The sequence below is a fragment of the Pteronotus mesoamericanus genome, unplaced genomic scaffold, assembly GCF_021234165.1.
Source record: "Pteronotus mesoamericanus isolate MK-2021 breed Mesoamerican mustached bat unplaced genomic scaffold, CSHL_Meso_final contig_74, whole genome shotgun sequence".
NCBI classification, from domain to species: domain Eukaryota; kingdom Metazoa; phylum Chordata; class Mammalia; order Chiroptera; family Mormoopidae; genus Pteronotus; species Pteronotus mesoamericanus.
Window position 1 is genome coordinate 36,165,674 of NW_026555247.1, and position 17,773 is coordinate 36,183,446.

A 17,773-nucleotide genomic window follows, 5' to 3' on the forward strand; every position below is an offset into this window, starting at 1 on the left:
CTTTGCTTGGCGTCCCAGAAATGCCAAGATGGGTAGGTCACCATTCCTGCCTTTGAATAACGTATAATTTAGTCTCCCGAGATGAAGGATGGGCATAACAGTGTCTGCTCGAGGAGAGGCGCGGGAGTCGTGTGGGAGATAGTGGAAGGAGTGCCGCACTGGGGCGGGGGGCGGGGGGCGGGGGGCGCCGGGAATGTCTGGTGAAGGAGGTAGCAGTTATTGAAGGGGGAGAAATCTATTGAACATGTGAAGGAGATGGCCATAAAGATTTTTATGCCAGAGGTGCAGAGGCTGGAAAGCAGTGAAATGTTCAGATAAGGTCAGAAGATCCCGTTGTAATTAGCGTTTTCCTTCATGGGGAAGACTTGTCCTGTTTCCCAGGTCTGTTATTGGATGTTCTTCTACCACTGAGTGAATTGAAAGTTAATAGCTTTCTTTTCTCACAGACAAACCTTGTAAATCCTGTTTTGCATTATGTCTTTAAAAATAATTGAGTATTTCAAAAAATTAAGTCTTTCAAAAACCAGTTGATCAAGTTAGGAAAAATAAGTCAGTCTTTGCAATCTTGAGTTTTCATTAATGTCTGTCTGTTCCTTTTTTCATTCTGTTGTATTCTTAAAGAAAAAAACCAAGAGTAAATGGAAGAGTTTCTTAATGTCATTTTAAAAATTTATATAAAGAAGAGCTCATGATGAGGTGTTAGATTTGTCATAACCTAGACATAAATGCTGTGATAATCAAATTTGGCACAACACTTGCACATGATCTTTTATGTACATTCTCAAATGTAGAATTCCAAATATGAAGTTAAATAAAGCTCTCTTAACATTTAATTGTTAAACAAGTATTTGTGTAATAGAGAAGTTTTTATTCCTTGTACAATTATTATATTGTATTTAATTTGTTCTTTGGAATTTAAAAAGATTTTTAGATACCTTTTTAAATTAATATTTCATTTACTATTTGCTAAGTAATAATGCCTAATAAATTGAATATAACTGTTAACCTACTACCCAGTTAGGAAAAAGAGCAGGATCAATACCAGCGTTGATTCTTGTGTTCTCTTTACATCTCTCCTCCCCTAACCAGTATCCACTGTCCTAGAGTATGAGCCATCATTTTCTTAAATACGTTTTATCATGTAAACATGTGCTCTTTTGATCTGAATAAAAATGGTGTCAATACTTTTTGTGATCTTCTGTGAGTGAATTTTTTCACTCAATATTGTGTTTTATAATGAGAGTCTTTGTTGCTTGCTAAATGTGCTTTTTATTTCTGTATAATGTTCCACTCTAAATGTTCTAAATTCCCATAGTTTATTCAGTAATTTTCCTGTTGATGGACATTTGCGTTGCTCCTAGTTTTTCATTATTATAAATAATGCTGCTGAAATAATCTTATGTTGATTTGCTCCCAGTACGCAAATAGCTTTCCTAGGGCAGTCGTTCTCAATCAACCAGATCTCTGTGCCCAGAGGGGACCTTTGGTAATATGTGAGTGTGTTTTATCAAATGATTGAACAGTCAGCGTGCTATCAGCTGATGTAAGCTAAATTATGCTGTGGTAGCAAAACCCCCCACATCTCAGTGACTTGCCCCCATAGTTCCTCGTCACTCGCACTGTCTGTCCATTGTGGATTGGTGGAGATTTCTTTTTTCACATGACTGTACAGGGGCCTGGCCTGACGGAGGCTCTTCTCTTTCCCAGCATTTGGGACATGTGGCCTTCCTTTGACGCTTAGGCAGGAGAAGAGGCAAGTGGAAGGTCATTAACCAGCTCCCGTATGTTTGGCTGCAGAAGGGACACATGCCACTTCTGCCCATGGCTCATTTGCCAGAACTAGTCACTTGACTCCACTTTAATTGCAAGGGATCTGGGAAATGGAGAAATAGATGAGTGTATAGTTAATATCAATATTTTTGCTTCAAGGAGACACCGTTGGCCCCTTCAGAGTAGGGGCTCAGAGAGTAAAATGTCAGGCAAAGATTAGACAGTCCTTCGCAACGCACAGCTGTTCAATCCAAAACTCCTGTGGTGGCCTCCTGGGGAACTACTGCTCTCGGACACGTATCTGGAAGTGCAGTGATTGTGCTATAGGGCAGATGCATGTTCACTTCTACAAAATGATTTCAGATTGTTCTCTATGGTTATTATACCATTTTACACTCACATCAGCGTACACGTGTTCTGGTTTCTCTACATCTTCACCAAAGTTTATTGAGGTATAATTGATATACAGTGAACTGCATATTTTGATAACATTTTCTAACGGTATAGTCCCAAGGTTGCAATTTGATAGCTGTGTACAACCATTAAACCATCACCACAATCAAGATGGGGACTGGCCTTGCCAATGTGGCTCAGTTGGGTAGAACAGAACTGTGCCCTGACCAGGTCGTAACCGAAAGACCACCGGTTCTGTTCCTGGTCAGGGCACATGCCCCACTTGTGGGCTCGGTCCCCCATTCTAGCACCTGCAGGAGGTGGCTGATTGGTGTTTCTCTGTCGCATTGATGTTTCTCTCACTCTCCCTTCCCCCTCTCTCAAATGAGAATGAAATAAAACCTTTTACAAAATATAGGGATTGCATCACCCCCAAAAGTTTTTGGTGCTCCTTTGCACCCCTTCCCTCCCACTCTCCTCACTTCTCCCCTTCCCCAAGAAACCACGGGTCTGATTTCTATCAGTATAGATTAGTTTAGGTGACATTTCCTCTGTAGTATATAGAAATATGGTTTATTTTCTAGTATTGACCTTATATTCAGCCATCTTGCTCAGTCTTCTTATTTGTTCTAATATATTTATAGATTCTTTTGGGTTTACTATGTAGCTGATTATGTCATATTCAAATAATGACAGTTTTATTTCTTCCTTAATATATTTCTTTGTCTTATTGTAACGGCCAGGACTCTAGTTATGGTATTGAAAAGAAACAGTGGTTGGTTGTCTCATCAGTGATTTTAAAGAGGTTGCTATCTTACTAACATTGAAGTTTGCCTTAGATGTTTGATAAATCCACTTTGTCAGCTTAGGGGAGTTATTTGTGTTCTTAGTTTGTGAAGAGTTTTTATCATGAATAGTGAATGGGTGGTGAATGTTACCGCACCCTCTTTCTGCAGCTGTGTGCATGACCATCGGGTTGTCTTCTTTAATCTGTTAATATGATTAATAATTGCATGGTTCCAAGGATAATGTTAAACTGTCTTTCCTTTCCTGAGGTAAACCCAACTTGTTCTTGATATTTTCTTTCTATATTACTGAATTTTAATGCAACATTTTGTTCAGGGTAAGTGTTCATGGCTGAGATTGGCCTGTAAGTTTCCTTTCTTTTACTGTTCTGATTTGTTTTTGGTTGTAGTGGCCTTATAGAATAGGTTGGGATGTTTTTGTTTTTCTTTTTCTTTTATTTTTTGTAGATGAGTTTGCACAAATTTGGAATGATTTGTTTCTTGTAACTTTGGTAGAACTCAACTGTAAAACCATGTGGGCCTGATATTTTGAGAGTTTTAAAAAATATTTTCATTAAGTTTACAAGGTGACAGATAATTACTAGAATTAGTAGAGTTATCCTTTTGTAAGGTATGAAAGTGTCGAATCACTGTATTGTACACCTGAAACTAATATAATCAATATAAGATTGTATACCAACTATACTTAAATTAAAAAATAAATTTAATTAAAAATATTCATTCAATTTCTTAAATGGTTATAGGACTCTTTAGTCCTCTTATTTTTTTAATTCTTGATTTAGTGGTGGTAAAACATTTTTCGAAAAATTTGCCAGAAACTTGCTGATAAGTTTGCTTGGAAATTTTGTTTTACTATATCACTGCATTATTAGGACTTGAAAATTCTCATAGTAGGGTTTTATTTTAGGTTAATCTTAATTTCACTTGAAATTTTAAAAAACTGATTTACCATTCTTGAAGGGCTCTTTAAAAAGAAGGTTGTAATTCAGAGCAATACAAAAGTTCCATAAGCAAGAATCCACCTGAAGTAAAAATTCTTAAGTAAAAATCCTTCCAAGAGGAAATAAGAACCCTAGCATCCTGTTGTGAGGATTCAGAAAGATAAGAAAGGGAATCTTTCCCAATTTTTAACAGGAAGAAGAATTTCCCTGTTGTGGGGAGATCTGATGGAGATAAAACTCCCCTTTTGTGGGTTTTCTTGTAACTCAAAGTGGTTCGTCAGACTCAGGATCTTGCACATGTTAAAGTGACAGGAACATTCGCATAGGGAAAGATGCAAGTCCCTGCGGGCTCCCTGAGCTAAGGCATAGTTAATGAAACAGGCAGGTGGTCCTGCGTTCTGACGTGTTTTTGTCTCTCTGTCTGTTTTTATAGGTAGAAGAAGTGAAAAAGCACCAGCACTGTTTAGCATTTAGCTCCTCTGGACCCCAAAGCCAGACTTACTACATTTGTTTTGATACATTCACAGAGTATTTAAGGTGGCTTCGACAAGTCTCAAAGGTAAGCACTAACCCAGGAATACCGCTGATACCCCTGGTCAGCTTCTCGCTGGCTAAAAAGTTGCTTTCCTCCTGCTTTACCCAGTTTCCAAATACAGTTATACACCCAAAAATGTTCTCAGATACTGCCAGTAGTTAACCAACTTGTAGGTTTTTAAAAGCTCATTTTGGCTGAAAAGTAGCTTTTAAAAATGGTGTTTTGTTGACCAGGTTCTGTTTAAACTTAAAGAAAAAATCCGGTGGGCAGACCGGCACTGCTGTAGTAACGTAGATGAGGGACATTAAGGTTGAGACTATTTAAAAGACTGGTCCAGGGAGGACAGCTGCAAAACCACAAAATACCCAGAGAATTGTCACAAATTTCCCCTCGTCTTCTGTTTTTTCTAGTAAGTATCTCATCTTAGGCCATCTTCAACTTCTGCCTTTTGAATGGTTTCTGTATTCATCTTAATTATTTTTAGTATTTTATATAGTCCCTTCAAAAGACAAGATCACCATGACTCCTGAAACAATGTACTGTGTGTATGTGTGTTGGAAACCAGAATAGCACGATTGATACGGTAAATAAATGCTGGTACTACAGGTACCATGTGTGAGAATGTTTCTATATCACATTCATAGAATTTGATATATTCTATGTGTGAAACAGATGGAATGGATGGATTACAGTGCTGCTTTGTGTCATGGTTTGGGGTGTGTTTATGAAATGATGAAACCTCTCTAGGGTGCAGAAACATTACCATGGAATTTGCGTTCCTAGTTTTTAGTTTATAATCCAATCACTTATCCAAGTCCAGTATGATTCAGACTGCAGTATGATGTAATTATTTGTCATTCGAATAGGGAATAACTTTGTAAAATAGTTAACAGGAAATTAGAGAATAATATCTAGCGAGTCTTTTCGAAATACTGGTTGCATTTGAATGATCAGGTAAAGACTGAATTCTTTGATGATGCAGTACCCTCAGGAACTGTAGTTTCTGCCTCTTTCAGGGAAGAAGCCGCAGGCAGAGTTTACGTTGATGAGATTTAGAAGATTCCGTTAATCTGATAGGCAGATGCACAGGGCAGCGCCCCCTAGAGAAAACGGGAGCGGCGGCACATCTCCTTTAGACTTGTATATAGAATTAATGTGGTATTAGAGGCAATGAGCACATCTGTCTTCTTTGTCTCCCCCGCTCTGTGAGTTTTTCAGTCTGTGTTTTCATGACCTTGACAGTTTTGGGGGGAGTACTGGTCAAGTGTTTCTTAGAATGTCCTGTATAGAGAGGTTTGGATCTTTTAGGCTAACTGCAGTGTGATAGTCAGCTGCTTTACATTCTTTTTGCAACAAGTCAGAGCCATAAGTTCTTAAATATGGGTAAGTATATAAATAAAAGCATATGTAAATTATCAAGTTTACCAACAATGGATCGTTTTGATTCGAACAATAATAACAGAAAGATTAGTAGGTATTAATAGCATTGTATATTCATCATTCACACAAATGATAAGTCGCTGTTCAGAAGCCAGCAAGCATTTATTAAGCACTGGGATACAGCCAAGAACAAGTCCAGTTCCCCTCTCTCAGTTGGTCTTAAACTGGGTAAAGTGTAGCCTCAATGAGAAATCATAGTGTAATTAGATTCTATGTACTTGCACCTTCAAAACTATGGCAAAATGCAGTTCTTAACTTCAGAAAGCTTTCTGGAGAGACAGCAGAGAGGTGAATGAGCGCAAGAGTACATATGAAATTTGTTTCAACTAGGGTGTGGAAAAAGTAGATTTCTAACTTGGTGGTGGTGATTGTAAATGCCATGTGTTAGCAGGGTTAATATCCTTTCTTTGCTGATTGGCCAATATGCCACCTCCATGGTCTAATAGGATAGTGTCCCTGTAACAAGCTTCTCACTCTGATTATCCAGGCCTCTCCCTAGGGAGGTGGAGGATGGTGGAGAACGTGAGGCAGGATGTTGGTGTGAGTTTCCCATTTCACTGATTATTGTATTGCCATTAGAAAGCCTTGGCTATGTATGTGCTGAAATGCAGTGTAGCTGTACGCAGAAGATAATTCACACATGTAGACGTACACAAGCTTACAGTTTATACTTCACACTTGCTAGAGTGGGTGAGAGTTTCCAGGCGAGGGGAGCAACTTTGTATTAATAGCTTTAGAATATTACTAATAATAATAATTAACTATTAGTTAACTGGTGTTAACTAGAATGAATTTGAATTAGAACCTTAACCTCCTTTCCCTTCAGAAAGGCTCTTAATATTTGGCAAGCAGGATGGTGTCAGGATGAAGAGTTTTGGTTTCAAAGCAAGGCAGACATGGTTCTGCCATCACCGGTCCTGTGACAGTACCCAAGTTTCTCAGTGTCAGGCTTTTTCATTTGATTAAAACCATAGTAACAAGGCTTGAATGAAATGTGCATATAATGGACATCATGTGTGTATGTTGCATGTGCACTTGAGTGTGACTGGCTAAATCAGTACATACATCAATAAAATAACTTTATGACCATCATTACTGCCATCATCACTGATTGATCAGTCTTTTTTTAAGTATTATGTTTTTATGTTTATTTTAAACAGATAAAGACACAAATATGCTTAGTTTATCTGAACAGGAGATCTGCTCCTGCTCTTATCAAGCACAGCAGCTTTTTGGGGTAAAGTCATTAAGGACAGCAGACAATGGGGAGAAAGGTTTCTTCCTGAAAAGTCAGGAATGGGGGGCTACAGGCAAAATGTTCTAGTAAAAGAAGATGTTAGATACAGTATCTTCTCTCTTTCCAATCTGAAAAACCAGATGCACAAAAATTTTAGTTGTTATGGTTAGTGAATTAAAGGGGAAATATGTTATAATGGGTTGATTAAAGAGCTTAGATGTTACAGAAGAAATAAGTAAGAGAGTGAGTGCCCTATTTTTGATTTGAATATAAAATCCTACAGAAAATATGGCCATACCCTTTTTTAAACTTTGTATGTGGTGGATAATCCTGTGCGAGTACCTTTCTCTTTAATCCAGCATCCTGGGAGAGCAGGTGGGGGCTGTTGGAAAGAGGATGAGAACTCACTCCATGTGGGAATGTGTGCGAATGGGAGATTGGGGTGGCAAAGCCTTACTATTATAAGCCACTTCTTCTTCCAGCTTCCCCTTTCCATTGTCCTTTGTTCTTCCTCATATGTAGATATTAGGAAGTTACCCATTTTAGTCACACTCAGGGTTCCTGTGGAAATAGTTTCTTTTTCTTTTTACTGAGAAACAAAACATTCACAGAATGGATTGTCTGTGCATCCTGATATTTAAATGAGGATTCATTCATTTTGATAAGGATCTAAGAAGAAAACAAACCAACAACAGAAAGAAATATCGAGTTTCTGATTTTTAATGATAACCCCCATCCCAGTCAGAGTAGGAAGACAAAAAGAACCAAATTCCAGTGTTTTTAAAATTAAAATAAATTAGATAATTAATTTAAAAGGAAATTTATTATTTTCAGTTTATGCTTCTAGATCTTAGCTAGAAGTGTTAATCTTTGTTCATTTGATTTTGGGTTTTTATATTAATAAAACTTTATTAAGAAAAAAATTATTAATTAGATATTTTCTATCAAGATGGGTTTTTATATACTTATTATTTTTTAAACTTGATCTTAGGATTTAGTATTGCTTGCCAAAAATAATACCCCAGGAAGTCCCTTTAGAGCTTTTATTTTAGGGTGAATGTTAGTAGTAGATACTGTGGAAATAGCTCCTTTGGGAGGATTACAATATTGATTGTAAAGTCATCCCTCAAATATTTATACACAGCATGCTTTAAAAATTCAGTAAACATCCTATTATATGCAGTGTCAAAGAGGACTCAATATAGATTCCAGTATCCAGCATGTTTTCAAAGTGATTGGAGGGGCAGTAATGTATGATGCTGGGTAGCTAAGCATATATAATGTCTTGTAGCCCAGTGTTACAAACTTATGGTTCTAAGGCCACTTAGCTCGTATCTCTCCTTGTTGATGGGTGGCTGATATGCTGACAGTTCTCGTGACTGTGGTTATCCCGCTGTTTATCTCTACTCTGGTCTTTCTTTCAGTATTAACCATAGTATTTTAGTTAAGCTTTACTGCATTTTTTTCCTATTACCATTTAGTCCCCTTATACCCCTCTTCCTCCAGCAGTCACCACACTGTTGTTTAGGCCATCTTTTTTTTTTTTTTTTTGAAAAATATGTCATTGCAATGAACTTTTGGTTAAAATGATATGCTGTGTTCACCCTCGAAGTGCATAATGTAGGCAAATCAGGGATACATTTTTAAAAATTATATGAACATTTTTATTTTTTAAATTTTTTCCCCTTTTTTAAGTATATTTTATTGATTATGCTATTAAAATTGTCCCAGTTTTTCTCCCTTTGCCCAGTACCCCCTTCTCTCCAGCTGTCCCCCCCACTTAGTCGTGGGTCGTGCCTCTAAGTTCCTTGGCTTCTCCCTTTCCTATGTTGTGCTTAATAATCCCCCTGTCAATTTTGTTCCTACCAGTTGTGCTTCTTACCCCCTGCACCATTTCCCCCTTTCTCTGCTTTCCCCCTTCCAGCTGATAACCTTCCAAATGATCTCCACACCTATGATTCTGTTTGCTTAGTTTTTAGTTTTGTTTTGTTTTGTTTTTAGATTCAGTTGTTGATAGTTGTGAATTTGTTGCCTTTTAATGTTGATGTTTTTGGTCTTTTTCTTAAATAAGTCCCTTTAACATTTCATGTAAAAATGCCTTGATGATGATGAACTCCTTTAGTTTTACCTTGTCTGGGAAGCACTTTATCTGCACTTCCATTCCAAGTGGTAGCTTTGCTGGAGAGAGTAATCTAGGTTGTAGGTTCTTGCTTTTTATCTCTTTGAGTACTTCATGCCAGTCGCTTGTTGCCTGCTAAGTTTCTTTTGAGAAATCAGCTGTAATCTTATGGAAACTCCTTTGTAGGTAACTCTCTGTTTTTCTCTTGCTGATTTTAATGTTCTCTCTTTATCTTTAACCTTTAGCATTTCAATTATGTTGTGTTGGTATGGTCCTCTTTGGGTCCAACTTGTTTGGGATTCTCTGTGTTTCCTGGCCTTCCTTTTATGTCTGTTTTCTTCGCCAAAATGGGGAAGTTTTCTTTCATTATTTTTTCAAATAAGCTTTCAATGTCTTGCTCTTACTCTTCTTCTGGCATCCCTATGATTCAGATGTTGGCACATTTGGAGATGTCCTAGAGATTCTCAAGCCTATCCCCATTTTTTTTGAATTCTTATTTCTTCTCTTCGTTCTGGTTGAATATTGATTTTCTTCCTTATGTTCCAAATCACTAATTTGAATCCTGGCTTCCTTCCCTTCACTGTTGCTTCCCTGTGGGTTTTTCTTTATTTCACTTAGTGTAACCTTCATTTCTTCCTTTATGTTTTTGCCGTACTGAATGAGTTCTCTGAGCATCCTGATCACCAGTGGTTTGAACTCTGCATCCGTTAGGTTGGCTATTTCCATTTCATTTAGTTCTTTTTCTGGGGTTTTGTTCTGTTCTTTCATTTGGGCCATATTTCTTTGTCTCAATTTGGCAGCCTCCTTGTGTTTGTTTCTGTATATTAGGTAGAGTGGCCTTTATTCCATGTCTTAGTAGAGTGCCTATGTAATAAAGGCACCTGTAAGTTGTGTGGGGCGGAGTCTTAGGTAATTGCCAGGACGGGCAATTCACCCTTTCCTAATTCACCAGTTAGGTAATTCACTGCTTTATGGCTCTGTGTGTGGTGGGGGAGGACTCAGAGAGGGGACAGTGCCACTGCTTGGCTTCTGGAGATTTACCCAGCACTCGCCCCGTTTCCAGTCACTTCACCCACTTCCTGTATGCAACTGGCACCCTTCCAGGTGCTGCCCTGGTGGTAAAACCCAGACTGGGTTGGTTTGTATATGTTCTTAAGTCTGTGTGGGCCCTTTAAGCGGAGAAAATCCAGCAGTTTCTTCTGCCACCCCAGCCTCCATTGGTTTTTATAGCCAGAGGTAACAGGGCTTTATCTTCCCAGTGCTGGAACCCTGGGCTGTACAGTCTGGCCTGGGGCTGGGATCGCTCACTCCCAAGGTATCCCTTCCTGATTTTTATCCACCACATGTGAATGTGGGACCATCCATTCTGCTGCTGCGCCACCTCTGAGCTCCACACCACATCTGTGCCTGTCTCTGTGACTCTGCCCCTCCTACCCATCTGGATGAATGTGGCTTCTTTAAATTCTTAGTTGTCAGACTTAGATACAGCTTGATTTTATGAGGGTTCTGGGTGTTATTAGTTTTGAGATCTGGGTGTAGTTCTTTCTATGGTTGCATGAGGGGGCAAAGCATGTCTGCCTACGCCTCCATCTTGACTAGAAGTCTGAGGGCCACATTTCATGCTGAATTAAAGATCACAGAAAATGATGAATAAACATCACCCTTTAAATAAGATATGTGGTGAGTCACAATTGAACTTTTGCTTTTGTGTGCTTAAAAAAGTATTTTATTCAGATATTACTCAAATAATACTTCACTAACTACTTCAGTCATATCATTCTAGTATAATAAGATTGAGGTGTTTAACATGTAGATATGTATCATTAGATGTAGTTGCAAGGAACTCTTTAAGATTAGTCATCTCTTACACATATTTTGCCCCTAATTTGAAGTGTAGTTTAAGGAATATGCTGCTTTTTGTCAGCATTGTTTTTTGCCTCCTGTCTTTTATGGATTGTGCTGTAACTGTTTACATTGGGATTATACTAGTAAGGAAGCTTTGCTCTGAATACGGTTCTGCTCAGGTTTACCAGGGCTTTTTGGGAAAACCCTCACTTCCCATTTCACACCCATTCTTTAGATAAAAAAATCAAAGCCATTTGATCAAGGACAGTCTGGCAAGTCTATGGTAGAATCTGAAGTAGAGCTGAAGGTCTGGGTGACATGGATTTTAGCTTGTAAAATGTCACCCTATCCCAAGAAGATTGCTGTTGTACTAATTCTGTAGTGAAAAGTTTGGAAATTCAGTATATGAGTTATTTAGGTACAGGAAGACTTCCAGGAAGTAACGGCAAGCTGAGTCTTGAAGGCTGAATTGGAGTTCATCAGAAAGACAAGAGGGAGAAGGGCAATTCAAGGAGAGGTCAAGTATATACAAAGGCCTAACTGTGTAAGGTGTAAAGGTGTAAAGGTGTAGTCATATCACAGATGTCTGAGAAGGCTGAGAAACAGAAAAAAATATAAGATAGATAAAGCAAAAAGTGCTGGCCAGTCTAGACTGTTTCCTGCTAGTTCCATTAATTTTGGGGGGGAAATATGACTATAAGTCACCAAATACTATAACTAACTTGCCAATATAGTAATGGGTTTATTACAGAAAAATTCATATGATGAAATCTTACCTTATTATACAGATATAAAGAACAGGTTATGAAATTCAAAATCTGCTTTGAATTTAAGCTAAAGTTGAAATATTTTTTGAAAGATTTTATTTATTTTTAGAGCGAGGGGAAAGGAAGGAGAAAGAGAGGGAGATAAACATCAATGTGTGGTTGCCTCTTGCCCGCCCCCAGCTGGGGACCTGGCCTGCAACCCAGGCATGTGCCCTGACTGGGAATTGAGCCAGCGACCGACCCCCCTGGCTCACAGGCCGGCACTGAATCCACTGAGCAACACCAGCCAGGGCTAAAGTTGAAATATTTTGGATTATATTAAGTTTTGTTTTTGTAATACATAAAACTGTGATTAATTTAGATAGTAAAAATATTAAAATGATCTTTGCAGTTACAGTTATGCTTCATTTTATTTCCACATTAGTAATCCTTTCTATTTTTTTTCCTGTGGTAACTACAGGTTCTGAAATCCTAGTTAATACAGACCTGAAGAAGGGGTTTTCCCTTCAGTTCTTAGTCACTTCAGTTTAAAACCATTTAATGTTATTTTCCTCTTTTTTTTAAATCGGATATTGTACACTTAAAAATGATACTTTGCTCACTCATAAGAAAAGAATCATACTTTTGTGAAACAGTGCTAACTTACATATTTACCCTTTTTAGCTCATCCCACCATCTCCATCTTCCCTCCTGCCCGCGCCCCTCCCCCACCCCCCGCCCCCGCCCTGCTTTTCTGGCACTGTTGGAACTAGGGAGGTGTTGCCTCCCTGCCCTCCCCGCCAGCAGGGGGAGACAGGGAGAGGAAGAGAGGAAGGAGAGAATCCTTATTCACTCTTTGTGCTGGGTGCTCTTCTGGGCTCCACCTCTAGGGCCAGGACCTCAGCCAATGAAAGAAATGTGTTCTTCATGTGGCTTTTATTTGTAGATTATTATTTTTAATAAAATACATCTTAGGTTTCAAGTGAGGAGCTTAAAGCCATATTTTAAAGTGACAACATCTTATTTTAAGATTGGGACGGATTTTAAGATTGGGATGGGCCCTTGTAAGGGAGTGACCAAAAAGGTAATATTACTGGAATAATGGCCTTGGTAATTATTTGGTAAATTCTTCGAAAGTGTTCTTTAGTTTGTCCTTGAATCCTCAGCCTCATCTTAAGTTAGAGACTTAGAATTTAAGATTTGAACAGGACCTTGTGGACCCTCAGGCTTCCTTCCCTCCTAAAAGAACGTCTGTGCCTGGCCAGGTAGCTCAGTTGGTTAGTGACCTTGTGGGTTTGATCCCAGGTCAGGACACATGACAGTCAACCAATGGATGCATGAATGAGTGGGGCAACAGATGGATGTTTCTTTCTCTGTCTCCCCCCCACAAAGAAAAAAAAAGTCAAATTGTTGATATATTTACTTATCTTGGACAATCCCTGTATTTGTAGCCCAGACTATTGCATTTTCTACATGTACTCTGGAGTTAAATTCTTCCTTCCACCCACTTGTCTTATTTATAATTTTATAAAATATGGAATGATGGAATAATTGAAAAAATATCAATGAAGCCTATGTTTAACTTACTTGTATATTAGATTTGGAACTTGAGCATTGAGGCTTTTGTATTTTAGATATAAAACACATGGCTTATTTCAGTGGTAGAATCATTTAGGTATGTATTTATATCATTTATCTGAATATATAGAAGGTTCACGTAGAAGTTGTTGTGGCCAGGGCCCTTCCCCCTCCTCCCATGTTAAGGAGATTCCGCCTTTGGGGAGCGCTGTGTGATGGACCTCAGCGACAGTCTCAGGTAGCCACTTTCTGAAGGGGTTGTTTACACATATTTTGCCAATAAGGAAATGAGGAAGGAACTCTGAGTTCAGATTTGATCTCCACCCAAGGCAAGCTCTATTTTTCTGTTGTTATGGGGAAACACAATGGGGTTGTGTGTGTGGAGGGGAGATAACCGCTCGGGTGGCACAGTTAGTGGTTCTGCAGGGCCGCTGGGGCCGTCTCCTCTCCGCCTTTGACAGCTCCCGGCAGATCCCGCAGCTGCGCCCGTGCCGCACGCACGGGGCTGTGCTCCTGTCTGCACCGGGGCCTGGAGTGCCCACCCATCTTGTTAAGTGAGGGGCTGGGAGTGCTGCTGGTGTCGCTGGGAGTGCTGGGGCTTGCTTTCCACTCTGCGCTCTCCTAGCACCATTGCGCATGGGCTCTGACATTACAGTTGTTTAGGTGTCTGTGTCCTCAGGAGCCCAAGCTTGAAGACACGGAGTGCGTCTCTCCAGTGCCAAGTTCAGTGCCTGGTTCCTAAAGGCACGTGATACGTGTGTGTTGGAAGAGTCACTCATCCTGGCCCTGTCCCCTGCCCTGTCCCAGAGAGCGCGGGAGGCCTGGGAGAGGGGAGCTCCTACTCCAACGTCTCAGTATTGTTTTGTCTGTATTGTTTTGGCTGGTGCTTTAACTGCGAGCCCCGTGTTTGTTTTCTTCTTTTCCAGCCTCTGGCTCTCTCCATGTGCTCTTATTCTTGGGTCCCTTAACTATGTTTTAACTGGTACCTTATAGTCTCAGTAAGTCTAATCTTAAAATCATAGTCCCTTCCTTCCCCAAATACTTTTGCCCTCATGGACTCCCACCTCTTGTGTTTGCCTACTGAAGACCGCCTCCCCAGGTCTTCATTGTTTGTCCTCATTCATTTGCCATTACATTACCTCTGGTGGTTTAGAATGGTGTGTAAATTTGCATATTTTATTTCTTGGGTTTTTTTTTTCATATCATTTAAGGCAAAGAAATGGTAAGACTCTAGAATTTCAAGTAGGATTTCCTAAACCCAAAATTGACAGCTTGATTTGTTCCCATTAGGACATTATTAATGTATGTAATTTTACAGGGATGCTTCCTGCATCTCTTGTTAAGCAGATTTTTATAAAATGGATCAAGAAATGAGATGTCATTGTCAAAACTTCTGGGGTCAAGTTAAAGCATTTCTTATACTTGTTGAATTTTTTAAAAGAATTGATTGTATATTGTGGATCTGTGAGAATTTGTATTAAAATTGGAAATTTTTGTTCAATATAAAATATTATAAAACTTTCTTGATGTGGGTGAAATTGAAAATAAGTAAGGTTGTTAGAGTGCTTGGCTAATAAAAATTAATAAACTCTATTCTAAATTTACATTTTCCTACCCCTTGCCTTCTCGAAGCATTTGGGCTGGGCAGGGGTTTTGGGGGGGAATGGCAAAAATGAAAACTCGGTCAGTTGAGGTCAAGAGTTTTTTTTTACAGAAGTCTAGTAAACTCCCCAGAGACTACCCCTGTAGCCAGGGCATAATTTCCCAAGCCACAGAAGGCCACGCCAGAACAATTAATGACTCATAACGCCAGTTTATGACAGCCCTTTACTTTATACGAGCAGAATTATTTGTGCTATTTCAGCTGCTTTAACCAAGCTTTTCAGAGTTACTTTGCTTAATTTGAACATGCCATACACATAATAAGGATAAGTACCACTTTCCTAAAGTATAGTGGGGACAAACGATGAATGCCAGCCTGAACCTCCCGTTGCCTGTGGAAGATGAGTGCCCACGCGGTGGGCAGGGGGAGTGATGGGAGCGGTGCGGGGCCCAGTCCTGTTGCAAGGGGAGGCGCCGTGCTGGCAGCGCGGCGGGGATGGCGAGGGGCAGGGCAGGTGCGTTGGCTGGAAAGGCAACTCAGGGCACATTTTTTAACGTGGATGTCCTAAAGTTTGGCACTGAGCGATGTGCTCAGCTGAGTAGCATGTTAGCAATGTGTGGAAGCCCTGTAAGTAACCTGAAAAGTTCATTTTTTGTCTTTTTTAAATTTTTACCCTGCAGTGTTCCTTGGGGGGAACATTTTTCATACAGGCTTACAAGTCATTTGGAAAAGAAAACAACCTGAGCAGGTGGTTGGGATTCAGGTTCATTTTAATATATCTCGCAGCATATGTAGGTTCATGGGAAGGAAAAAAAACCCCATTTCATTTACTAACTCTAAATCATCAGCCTTAAAAAAGTCTTGCTGTTAATTCAGGCTAGCCCTGATTTCCCCACGCACAGCTACCTGGAACGTGGTCTCTTCGTGTGTAGATCAGTGACAGCTGTGGGCCGCTCAGTTGCGTGGTGCTCTGCCTTTGTTGCAGTGCGCTGTACCTGCGCACCTGCCCGGTGGCCAGCACGGGGGCCTGTGCTCGGTCTTTTCCTGTCTTACAGATGTCTGTGTACTTGCAGCTGTGGTCGTTGGCTTAAGGATCCTTGGTCTGCAGAGCCTCTCCTGAGTTTTAAGTGAGCATGATTTATTCACAGTAGCGTGTGTAGTTGGTCACGGTACTACTTGTTCCGCTTTAGAGATGGAGAAGCTGAAGGACAGATAGGTGGAGGGGCTCTTCCAGGGCCACGTTGCAGGAAGTGGTAGAACTGTCCCTACAGGGCGTGCATGTTGTTACATCTGTGACCTTTCTTTGTGTTGAGCTGCTTGGGCCTCAGCTTTGTCTTCCACTACCTTGATGTCTGGGATTGTAATAAAAATATAGCAGCTTTTGCTGCAAAAGGACTTTATATTCTAACATGAGGTCCTTTAGAAGTCCCTTTCTGTAACAAAGTTTTGGGTGATTTCTACCTATGTCTGTTTCGTTAATTTTCTTGCCAAATTTCTGCAGCCTCCTTTTAAACTTTCCCTGTCACCTTTTAAAATTTAATTAGGTGCTCACCAGGCAGCATCATCACTGCCACGGTGGACAAGCCGTGTGGGGTAGGAGTGGGCCCAGCCCGTGGTGTCAAGGACTGGTGCCCCTATGGGCCTTCGCCCATGCCCTGAAGCCCGCGTGTGGTCAGCAGGTGGCCTTCTCTGCTTGTCTCCAGCAGGACTCCTGTCTTCGTCACTCTCTTGTCTTCACTCCCAAGGCTTCAGCTTATCCTAAGCATGCCCCCTCATTGTCTTCACTCAGGTCCTGAGGGGTTATGTTATTATTTTACCTTGGCAGTTAGAGGAGCCTCCCTTCAAGTGAGATGGGCACTGTGCATAGGCCCTGACTTGGTGGCATAGCACTGATAGTACAGGCTCCTGTTCAAGCTTGAGTTCTGCTACTGCTGACGTGTGACCTTGGGCCCCCTGTGTGACTCAGTCCAGACTCCACCTTTGAAGTGAGAAGTCCTTTCTGCACGGAGTTGTTGTGAAGATTAAATACTATGACTTAGAAGTGTGCCTGTCACAAGCGACGCATCCCCTAGATGTTAGCTTTTACTGCTGTTATTACTACTACTTGAAAAAAAAAAAGACCTAGGATAATAAAAGGCTACTTGCTGGGAGGTGTATATGAGTAGCATCCTGATATATTTTTATTACTTATTTAGGTCTTATTTTCGGAAGAATCTCAGATTTAATACGTGCTGCGTTGGTTACTAGCAGGTGGATTTTCCCTAGGAATCAAGCCGGTCCTCTTTGTGGTGGGGCCTGCGTGCCGGGCCGGCGGGTCCAGGCAGAGGCACCCCAGCATTCCCTTTGTCGCGGGGGGCAGGCTGGCAGAGCTGCGGCCAGTGGTGGTTTTTGTGGTCGCCCCGGCAGCTCACTACCCACCGCCACCTGGACTTGTTTGGCCCCTGCTCTCCCTGGGGGTGTTCCCGGGGCTGCCCCGACTCCCACACGCTGCTCTTGCTCTTCATAGCTGTGTCAGTGTGGTTTCCTCCCCGCCCTTTCCAGCAGGAGCAGCTTGCGGTCCAGAATGAGGAAGGGAATCAAATGCAACTTGACATTTAATCATTACTTTTAGTTGTCCAAAGAGAGTATTTAGTGCGATGTGTCAGTTGAAATAGAATCTGTCCTCTTCAAGGAATGAGGAAGGGCTAGCCTGGGTGGGTGGGAGGTGCGCCGATGAGGGGGCGGAGGGTGCAGGGAGCGCAGCCGTCCTTCCCGCAGGTT

General features: G+C 40.7%; 1 protein-coding gene across 1 annotated transcript in view; it reads left to right on the plus strand.

The window, feature by feature from the left end:
• Positions 1-17,773, plus strand: part of PHLPP1 (PH domain and leucine rich repeat protein phosphatase 1) — a 174,039-nt gene that overhangs the window by 87,864 nt on the left and 68,402 nt on the right. Inside the window, exon 4 of the mRNA XM_054583763.1 lies at positions 4,344-4,469. Within this exon, the coding sequence (XP_054439738.1) occupies positions 4,344-4,469 (126 nt within the window). The remainder of the gene's footprint in view (positions 1-4,343; positions 4,470-17,773) is intronic.